This window comes from Monoraphidium neglectum, assembly GCF_000611645.1.
Source record: "Monoraphidium neglectum strain SAG 48.87 unplaced genomic scaffold scaffold00758, whole genome shotgun sequence".
Classification (NCBI taxonomy): Eukaryota; Viridiplantae; Chlorophyta; class Chlorophyceae; order Sphaeropleales; family Selenastraceae; genus Monoraphidium; species Monoraphidium neglectum.
This window is the reverse complement of record NW_014012870.1, coordinates 1-10,000: the sequence shown is the minus strand read 5'-3', so window position 1 is coordinate 10,000 and position 10,000 is coordinate 1. Positions and strand designations below refer to the sequence as shown.

At 65.1% G+C, this 10,000-nt stretch overlaps 3 protein-coding genes across 3 annotated transcripts; all 3 read left to right on the top strand.

The window, feature by feature from the left end:
- Window positions 1–724: 724 nt before the first annotated feature.
- MNEG_5176 (hypothetical protein) lies at window positions 725–4,192 on the top strand (the record flags this gene model as incomplete). The annotated part of the gene is made up of 12 exons (XM_014046348.1): window positions 725–761; window positions 848–918; window positions 1,220–1,264; window positions 1,452–1,499; window positions 1,623–1,703; window positions 2,196–2,228; window positions 2,427–2,477; window positions 2,679–2,720; window positions 2,913–3,095; window positions 3,552–3,623; window positions 3,860–3,919; window positions 4,148–4,192. The coding sequence occupies 12 exons, from the start codon at window positions 725–727 to the stop codon at window positions 4,190–4,192; spliced, it is 768 nt and encodes a 255-aa protein (XP_013901802.1).
- Window positions 4,193–6,184: 1,992 nt separating this feature from the next.
- On the top strand, window positions 6,185–7,821 carry MNEG_5175 (hypothetical protein; the record flags this gene model as incomplete). Its single annotated transcript, XM_014046347.1, has 5 exons — window positions 6,185–6,305; window positions 6,412–6,557; window positions 7,030–7,101; window positions 7,395–7,472; window positions 7,813–7,821. 5 exons carry the CDS (start codon window positions 6,185–6,187, stop codon window positions 7,819–7,821), a joined length of 426 nt encoding a protein of 141 aa, XP_013901801.1.
- A 1,021-nt stretch (window positions 7,822–8,842) lies between these two features.
- MNEG_5174 (hypothetical protein) lies at window positions 8,843–9,139 on the top strand (the record flags this gene model as incomplete). Its single annotated transcript, XM_014046346.1, has 1 exon — window positions 8,843–9,139. The coding sequence occupies one exon, from the start codon at window positions 8,843–8,845 to the stop codon at window positions 9,137–9,139; it is 297 nt and encodes a 98-aa protein (XP_013901800.1).
- Window positions 9,140–10,000: the final 861 nt, after the last annotated feature.

Sequence of the window (10,000 nt, the reverse complement as noted above, 5' to 3'; positions counted from 1 at the left end):
CGCGCGCGCTGCGCGGGTCGCGCACGCGTCCCTGCGCTTGCAGGTGGGTTGCTGGGGTTGCTGCCCCAGTGCTGCAAGGGCGGCCTTGTGCCGTGCAATCAGCGCGCCAGCTGCGTCGAGGCCTTGTGTTGTACCCATTTTTTGGTCTGGGAGCAGCAAGGTTGGAATATTCTTGCACAGCTGACCGGCCTGGCTATTTGCTGCGCCTGTACAGGAGGCTACCCGTTACACTCAATAGTACCCTGTGTGGCCCCAAGTCGGCAGCATAAAGCTGTTCTGTATGCCGGGCTGGAAGGGATGGGCAAGCAGCTTTGAGGGTAAATGCGGCATGACCTATCCGTGAAAGTGCCCGCCGTGCTGCCGGCGAGGCCTGGCAGCGACGAGCGCGGAGCATATGCTTGATTGGCTACACGTAGATAGATTCTGTCGTGTAGCACAGCCGGCGAGCCGCGCTGTTCTGCCTGCGCTCGACCCGCCCTGGATAAACCGTAAGGAGTGCCTGTGACGCAGGCGCTCGCGCGGAAGCTGCCGCTGGCGTTGATGGCATGGTGTGAGTCAGGTGCTCGTGGCGGTTACAAGCCATGTGGGTCATTGTGCACAGAGTAAGCACGCGCCTTATTCTTGACACGCACCTTCGTCGTTCTCGGTGGTGATCTCGTTGTCCAGCCTTCCCTTTGTCGTCTCAGGCCTCACTCATCTGCAGCGGAGGTGCTCGACAGCAGCCATGGCGGAGATCAGCCCCCAGGAGCTGCGCTTCCGCTGTAAGCCTTTGGTTCAACCCGTGAGGAGGGGGTGGCAGTGTGTGTGCAGCAACTTACCTGTTCATTCGGCCTGGCCCCCCTCGCAGTCCAAATCAACAAGCAGCTGCCAGCATCTATCTCCATACACAATCCCACGGGCGATCGGCTGGCCTTCAAGGTGCGTTGCGCTCGCTGTCAGCCCTGTGCCGCGGAATAAGCAGCTTCGGCCGCAGCTGGACGCTTGAGTCGCCATGCTAGCTTTGAGCCGCGTGGATCTGGTGTGGCAAGCAGCCATGTGGGGCGGGCGCGCCCAAATGAGCGTGGGCACCGTGCGCAGCGGCTTCGCACCTGGCGTGACAGAGAGTGAGGTGCTTGGCAAGCGGCTGCAGCGATCTGTGAACCCAGGTGTAGTCGTTTGTGGCTCGGCGGCAGAGGCCGGAGGTGCAAGCGGCGCCTGCCGTCCCCGCGACTCTCTGCAGGTCAAGACCACCACCCCCAAAAAATATGTCGTCCGTCCCAGCGCGGTGAGTTGCTCGAGCCGGCGCAGACAGCATGCTCCTGGGCACCCTCCATGGAACGCGGCCGCGCGGCGCAGCAGCCCTCTCGGGGCTGCCATGCGCTACCCCCAGGTCGCCGCATGGCGAGCCTGCCGCGTCGCATGGCTGACGCACCGGCGCCCTGACGCCACGCGCACGCATCGCCTCCCCACAGGGCGTGGTGGAACCGAGGACCAGCGCCAACGTGCAGGTTATCATGCAGGTGGGCTTGACGCGCCGGCATCAGCGCCGCGCGCCGCCCGCGCCCACTGCGCCCGCCACCCCGAGACGCAGACGCAAGTTGCGCACCTTGCGCGTGCCGCGCCATCGCGCTGCTGTCTTTCAGGCCCAGAAGGAGTACCCAGCGGACATGGCCCACTGCAAGGACAAATTCCTGGTGCAGACGGAGGTGCTGCCCGCGGGAGAGGTGCGCTGCTCGGCGGCTGCCGGCGCGGCCCCGCTTTTCAGCGCGCTTTTGGGTGTGAGGCGGTGGGGCTGCGCGCGCACAAAGCGTTGGCAGCAGGGGAGTAGTTGGCGGTGGGCAGCAGCGGGCAGGGACGGCGTTTTGAGAAGCTGCCGCGCCGGAGTAGTGGAGGTTGACTCAGGAGGCGGAGGAAGGCGGCCTCTGACAGCAGGGGCTAGGGAGGCGGAACCAGCGGCGGCCGCAGCGACGCCTCAGTCAGCCGTGTCTTGGCGCACGCGCGAATAATGGCAGAAAGCGCAGCGGGCCGCGCGGCGTCATCAACCGCAACCAGGCCGAGCAGCGAGTGCATCCGCCGCCGGAGCAGCAGTGGTGGGCTGCCATGGCTCCACTCACCCGAAACACACGCGTTGATGGACGCTGCAGCAGACTGATGTGCGCACATCCGCAAAAGAGCAACGGCACACTGCTGCCACCCCCCCATTTTTGTTGTCACAGGAGATTGGCCCCGACACATTCAAGAAGAGCGAGGTGAGCTGATAGGGGTTGCCTCGCCGCGTCAAGCAGGCGCATACCGCTTGCCTGCCCTGCTCAGGGCGCCCCTGATGGCACCAGCACCTGCAGCTCGGGTGCTTGGGTTCCAGTCGAGGCCTGATCGCCTAGCTCGCGGCCCTCCCAGTCTAAACAACATCGCCCTGCCTGCTGACACCTGTTGATGGCTACCCCCAGGGCACGAAGCTGCGGGTCATAATCGAGGGGCCGCCGGCGCCGCCATCCCCGGTGAGGCAGCGTGCTTGTGCAGCTGGGCTGGGGCCCGTGGATGCTTGCCGTCGTGCTCTTGCTGAAGCGCGCTGCTGGCGGTGTGCCTGCACGCAGCGGCCCGCCGGCAGCTTTTGGCCCGGCCTACGGCCTCACGCCCTTGCCTGACAGCGCAGCAATGCGGTCTGATCTGATCTGAGATAATCTGATCTGAATTTGCAGGTGCCCGAGGTCAACGAGACCGAGGATGAGAAGTCGGAAAAGGTGGGGCACGCTGGCGGCGGAGAGGCCAGCACAGAACGGGTCCGGCCGGCATGAAGTTGGCAGATGAGGGGGTCGAGGATTTGAAGGGACTGCCTCAGCAGGGTCTGGGAGGGGAGCAAGGTTGGCGAGAAGCGTGTCGCGCGCTGGAAAGCCGATATATCATCCCCTGCGCGCCCACCCCCGCGCGCGCAGCTGGAGAGCATCCTGCCGCCCGTCGCGGCGGCGGCGCCGGCGGCGCCCGTCGCGGCGGCGCCCGTGGCGGCGGCGGCGGCGCCGACGGTGGTGCGCAGCCGGGTGGCAGCCGCGGCGCCGGCGGTGGAGGAGCCCGGGAACCTGACTGTGGAGAACCGGGCGCTGCGGAGGCAGCTTGAGCAGGTGGGGTTGTTGTGCAGACATTCGTGTGCTGTCTGCTGGTGCTGTGTGGCGTGTGTCTCTCACGTGGGCGAGGTCGGCGCGTAAGTGGGGCCCACTGACGCGCCGACCGCTTGAATAATGCCTCACGCAAATGTGTGAATGTGTGCACGGATGGGACTTTCTGTGCGTGTGCGCACACATGCAAATGCACGCACGGGTCATCATTTACTCTCATCTGCGCGCCCAAGCCCGGCATCTGCACAACGGAGCAACATGCACACCTTAGCAGGCCCGCCAAAGCCTCTCTTGCTAGTGGGCCGCTTGCACTGCTTCAGCTCGGGCGTCCAGGGTGGGGCGTGGCGCCCGCGGCACAGCCTCAGAGCGCAGCCCTCGCCCCCCTGCCAAGGCGGCGTTGAGCATTCAGAAGACGCCGCTCCTATTTCAGATGTGGGGCCTGTTTGCAAACCCACGCCGCAGATTCGCGACGAGCGGGACCAGCTCAAGCGGCGGCTGGACACGCTGTCGCGCGGTGGCGGCACTGCCACCAAGGTGCGGGCGCGGCGAGGAGGGATGGGAAGGGGAGGGGGGCGGGGGCGTGCGCGGCGGCACCGGCGCCTGTCGGCGAGTTGCTGGGGCACGGTGTTGAGTGTCGCCATCACAGGCCCGCGGCACGCAGCGTGCGATGACCAGCACGCTGGCAGTGCCACGCACACTGCACATCACGTGTAGACGCGCGTGCACACACGCTCTTGAATCTACACACACTCACACTCACACACACACAGGCATCATCCCCCCTGCCGCTGCTGGCGACCATTCTGGCGGCAATCCTGGCGTTCCTGGTGGTGCGTGGCCGGGCCCAGGGCGCGGTGCAGGGCTCATGCGCGCCCATGCGTGCAGCACATGGGCCTTTGGGGGCAAAGCGGGGGAGAGCTTGGGGTCATAATGGCCCCTGGTTTCCGTGAGAAGCTGTGAGGAGAGAGCAGCTGCGTCGCAGGTTGGGGCTGGAGCTTGGCGATCCGTCAATGATCAAAGCTTTGCTTTGCTGGCTGTCGTTTGATTCGAATGCACAGGGCCACTACCTCAAAGACCTCCAGAAGATCGCCGGGCTGGCGTGATCCGAGATCTGGGAGATCTTGGAGACCGCCTGCAGCGCCCCGCGCCGCCGCCGGCGCGTGTGGCGGGGCGCGGATCAGGCGCGCGGCGGTGGCGGGCTGCTTCCTGTCGCGGCATGGGCGCGGCGCGGCGCGGGTCGCGCGGAGTCGGCGCCGCTTGTGACCAAGATCCTGCGGCGACCGGCGCGCCGACTTTTGGGTCAGCGCTCTATGCCGCCGCCGGCAAAAGTACATTTCTTTCCCGGGCCAGGCTGCGCATCGGCCGGCTCTCTTGACACGCAAAGGAGCCCGTGCCTGGGCTTCCGCTATCGGGGGTAGAGGGGTTTGGTTGCAGTCACCGCCTGCACACGGGCAGCGATGCGCCGCGTGGGTTCCTGCCTGCGGCGCCGAGCTCTGTGCTGCAAGCTTTTTTGTGGAAGATGACCCTTTGTTTTTCGCTCGTTCTGCAACTGTGTAAGTGCAGCAGTCCCTTTGGTTGCGAGACCCCTGGTCTGGCCCAGTGGCCTTTGGTGTGTGGTGGTTGTCCGCACTTGCGCGGCAGGTCTGCAGTTGCCGAGCGCACCGCTTTGTCAGCTGAGGGGCAGCACGGGCGCTGTGCCAGCGCTCCATGGGAGGACGGCGCCATACGTGGGAAGCGCCACTCGAGTGCTGTCGACAGGCGGAGGGTTTCTGCCATCAGCAGGCGCGAGCTCATGGCACTCAACGGGAAGGCGGCGTGGTGGCGCGCGCGCTGCGCATGGCTGATGCGCACAGCGTGCCCTGCCGCAGTAACGGCTCGTGGTGGCTGGTAATATCGGGGCGACGCCGCAATGGGCAATGACGTGCCCCGAGGATGCGTCCTCAAGGGCCGTGACTGCCAGGCGCGGAACCTTGACCCCCACGTACCAGCGGGGCAGGGCGCCTGACAGAAGAGAAGAGGGGGCGCTCGCCGGACTCGCGATTCGGCTGCAGAGGAGGCCGCCAGGTTCTAGATGGGGCTGCTATGGAGCGCTGCGAGTGCTGCGGGCGCGCCTTATCTCGGCTCATCGTGTAAGCGTGAAGCTGCCATCATGCTGACTGACGCGAGTTCCGTGGTGGGGCGACAACTCTGCCCTTGCGCCGTGCTCACACGCGGAGCGCTGCTCGGCACGCGCGTGCCGAGCAGCGCTTTGCAGACTGGAGGTGCATACAAGCAGCAACACCCATCAACATACGTGGGGCTCGGGCGGTCGCCTGGAAAGTGGAAGAGCGGCGGCCGCGGCGAAGCCCGGCCGCTGTTCTCAAGGTTGGGCGGGAGGCTTGGCAAGCAGTGCGGATGCATCTGCCCTGCCTGCCAGGGGGCACCACGCATGGGTCGCATTTGCCTTGCGCATACCATTACGCAGGCGTTGCCCAGCCAGGTTTGACCATTCCGTTGACCAGTCGCAATTGGGCTACTAGCTTGCTTTGAGGGCGATAGGTGTCCCTTCCCTGCGCCGAGATACCCTGTGCCCTGCTCAACATGGTATGTTTGCCTATCGCAGTTCCTGTGCGGGGCAACAGCAGCCTGACTAGAGGCGAGCATGGAACCCGGTGCCCTGCGATCTTGGTTACTGGCTCGTTGGCTCCGGCGAAATTTTTTCGTTGGTCAGAAGTGGCAGTTGAATCCTTTTGATAATGACGAATCCTGCTTGTATGGGACGTTGCAGGAGTCATGCGCAACACTGCACCCTGCCAACGCCATCGCGGCCAAGTGCAACTGCGGTCAGCACAGCATGCAGTGTGTTGTGGCACAACTTGAGCTGCAGCTGGCACCAATAAATGACGTATTGTATTTGATTGAGGTACCAGCATACTCGCCACGCTTGAAGTAAATGTGCATTGTCAGCCCAACGGTGCCTCCCACGATCCGCGTGGACTCATGGCCCCTGGAGGCCCCGATCTCAGGCCATTTGAGTTGAATTTGAGCTACTCGTATCGCAACTAGCTCCTAAGAGTATCTCGTCTCCTCCGCAAACGGGTCTCAGATCTGCCACGATGCTTGCCAACAAGCAAATGTCCTGCAGCCGGATGGCAGGGCGCACCGCCATCTTTTCGGCGCGTCCTATTGCCGTGCGGCCCTCCCGCCTAGTGGCGCGGGCTGAGGCGGTCACCGTCGGTGCGTGGGTGCAGTCAGTCGATTGCCTGTGGCCCACGGGCCCCATGGCGTGCCTCAAAGCTGGTACATTTGCATCAATTGACCTAGTGGTCTTCTTGCCGCGCAGCTGGGGACGTTAACGACACCACTTTCGACGAGGTGGTGCTTCAGAGCAAGCAACCCGTGCTGGTCGACTTCTGGGCGCCCTGGTGCGGCCCTTGCCGCATGATCGCGCCTCTGGTCGACGAGCTGGCGGCGGAGTACAGCGGCAAGGTCACGTGCGTGAGTGGCGCGTTGGCGCATCGCGCGTGTGGTGTACGGTTTGGAGCTAAGGGGCCAAGGTGCCCCCCCGGTCAGTTCATGCAATCCTGGCCGACCCAGGCCGATTCGCAGCAGCATGTAGGCGTCGAAACAGTTCGCAGATGCGCTTCGACACGCCGCTAGCGCCACTCGCGGCCTGACAGCGGGTGGCGTCGGTTTGGTGCAACCCACGTGCCGTGTTGGCACGCACAGCCAGCACTGTGGCAGCCGCTAGCGCCGGCGCGTCGGCGCCTGCACTGGGACTGGCGCGCAGCAGCGCGAGGCGCTGTGCGCCACCCGTGCCAGAGCGCCGGTGTCGCCGGTTCATAAGTTGGCCGTGCTGTTTGCAGGCACGACACTTTCCACCTCTTCTTGCCCCGTTTGAAAGCCTCTACCTACATGCACACACATCTACACACAAACACACACACACACCCTCTCGCAGGTGAAGATCAACACTGACGAGTCGCCCCAGACTGCCAGCGAGTACGGCGTCCGCAGCATCCCCACCGTCATGGTGCGTGCATCCGCGCCCCATGGAGGACATTGCAGGGGCAATAGAGGGGCGGTACGGCCTGCCTGATGCAGGAGCCGCAATGCGCCGGCTAGCATCATTAAGGAGCTGGATGCCCGGGGACGAGGGAGATTATCGCCCCTTCAAGCGTCGTCGAGTCCCGACTTTGGGCCGCACGGTCGGCCCACAGGCGAGGCTTCCGGAAGGCCGGCAGGCTGCCCCGCCGTGGCTGGCGGCACGCCGCGTCCCCGCACCATCAGGAACCGCCACCGCGTCGCGTCTTGCCTGCCCCGCAGGTGTTCAAGAACGGCCAGAAGATGGAGACCATCATCGGCGCCGTGCCCAAGACCACCCTGGTCAAGGCCATTGAGAAGGTGACAGGGGCAAGAATCAGCAGGGGAGGACGGTGATTGTAATGGCCTGCGACGAAGAGGGGGAGGGGCCGCCCGTTTGTGGGAGTCTGGAGCATGCGATGGAATGCAAGCAGTTTGGCTGGGGATCTCGGAGGGGGCGGACGTGCAATGGGTGGGCTGCGGGCGCCTTCGCAAGAAGAGGGGCTTCGGAGTTCAGGGAGACGCCTCGCCTGCGAGGGCGCGGCCCGCGGGTACGCGGCGCGGCGAGGTGCATGCAATTCAAGGCGTGTCGGCTCTCACTCGGCGCCCATCCGCCTCCTCCGCCCGGCCCCCCGCCCCCGCCCGCCAACTCCAACCCCAGTTCTTGTGAGCAGGAGGCGCCGCCCCCTCCATTTTTGACGGACGCCGCGCGGGCGCCGCCCTCGCGGGCCGCGGCTGGCGCGGCCACCCAACACCTGTCACACAACTGTACGCGGCGCGCCGGCGCAGCCGATAAGGGCACCAAATTTTGCGGGGCTCGCGGCGGCGGCGGCAGCCGCGGGCGTCCACCCGTATTTCTGGCCTGCTTTGCAGCATGACTGTACACACCCGAGAGGCCCCGCCAAAGCAGTACAGCGGGGCAATACAAGAGAGATGGGAAAGAGGCTGGTTTGGACGGGCAGGTCGCGAGCGGGCGGCCCGCCGCATTCGCGTTGGCGCCTGTGGCGGCCCCACCGTCCACTGATCGCCCCTCTGGTCCTGCTATGCCTCTGACATGGTAATTCTTTGTGGGAATCGCCGTCTCGCCCCGGGTGCTCGCTGGGGTCAGCAAAAATGCAGACAAGGCGGCGGCCGCACTTTTGCGGTGGCACACGGAAGCATTTCAGCAGGCGGCGCGCCGCAGCTGGCGGCGGTTTGCAAGTTGTGGGTGCTGCATTTTGGAAGACCAAGACGGCGGAGGAAGAGCAGGAGATACATACATACAGTACATAGGCATGTGGCAATCCAGGCCAGCACTCCGCACTCGTGCATCAACTGTTGTCACTGCTGCTTCCTGTGGCACCTGCATTTGCCTCTTGAAGGTGAGACCTAGGGAGGTGCTTAGCAATCGCCTCAACCGTCTATCTGCTTCTGATCAACAGCTTTCCCGGCGCCATTCACATCAAGATCAAGTGCCTCGCGGTGCCAGATCCGCACAACTTCACACATCGCTTTCTAGTGCCTGACCAGGCGAGTATAGCAGCAGTAACAGTCTCCAGGCGGCGAAGTCCCGTCTGGCAACTCGGGCGAACAGGAGGACGGCGCTGTCGTAGGCCGCTGGCAGCACACCGTGGTGTGCGCGCCGGCGACACACCAGGGCGGACAAAGCGCCCGCGCCGGCAGTGGCCGTCTCGGCTCTGGCTTAGGCTGCCATGTCGGCGCTCGGCGTGACGATCAAGCCGACCAACTTGCTGAGGGGCTTCTACTTCGCCGCCGGCCTCGCCGCCGCGGCGGGCGCGTGCACGGCGACGCGCGGCGCGTTATGGGGCGGCGCCACGACCGTCGCGCGCGCACACGGCACGCTACCGCCGCCGGCGCCCAAGGGGGCGGGCCAGGAGGAGCGGTTGTTCGGCGCCGAGTTCCGGGCGTGGGCGGCGGGCAAGTGGAACAGCGCGGTGGACGCGACCCTCGGAGGGCTCGCCAAATTCTTGGCTGACCGTGGGCTGTGAGGCGCCGCTTCTGATTCATCCCGTTTGGGGGACCCGCCCTCACCTCGTGCAGGCAGGACATGAACAGTTTCAGCCCGAGCCGTAACCTGCCGCGGTGGCAAGGCTTTTTTGGCCTTGCAGCACTGGCCGCGTGCGGTTGCTGCGGCGCAAACTGTTGACCACCTGGTTGCCCTTCTTCCTCGTTGGCCCAGCGTGAGGGCGCCTTCCGCGCCGCCTGACGCTGCTCCACCCGGACATTGTCGCATACGTCAAGCCGCGTTTCATTCTCAATGCATCGCCCCCATTTCGTCCCCTGGCTTGAGAGCGTAGCCTCCTTGACGTGTCGGAACGTGAGTAATCGCTGTCACCAAACCCAAGCACCCAGCGTCACCGCAGCCGCCGCAGCAGCACACCCAATCAGCGGCCGTCGCAAAGCAAGGCGGGCCCCATGCACGAATCAGAGGCTGGGGGTGCACGGTGAAGTGCAGCGGGCGCACTGTGGGCGTGGGCGTCCCGCGCGACAGGGGACCGACACCCCTGGCAACGCGGGACGTCTTACTTTCCTGGGTCTGGGAGGGAGATGCAGCTCAATGTGATGGGTGCCAGCACCCCGTCTGCAACCCTGGGACCCCTTGATGAGTGCCCCTTACCCCTGCAGCAAGCTGCTGAGCAAACCAGCGCAAGCGATGAAGGCGCGCCACGGCAGCGGCCCAGAGCACATCGGTGCCGCGTGCCACCGATGGGCCGAATCGACCAGCAGCAAAAGCAATTACAGCGCCACGCAAGAGTTACGAGGCCACGCCGCATGTTTCTTGTTTCAAAGCTCGGCTCGTCCCCAAAGAGCGCGCACGCCCTCACCGCCCCGCGCCCCCCACCCAGCCG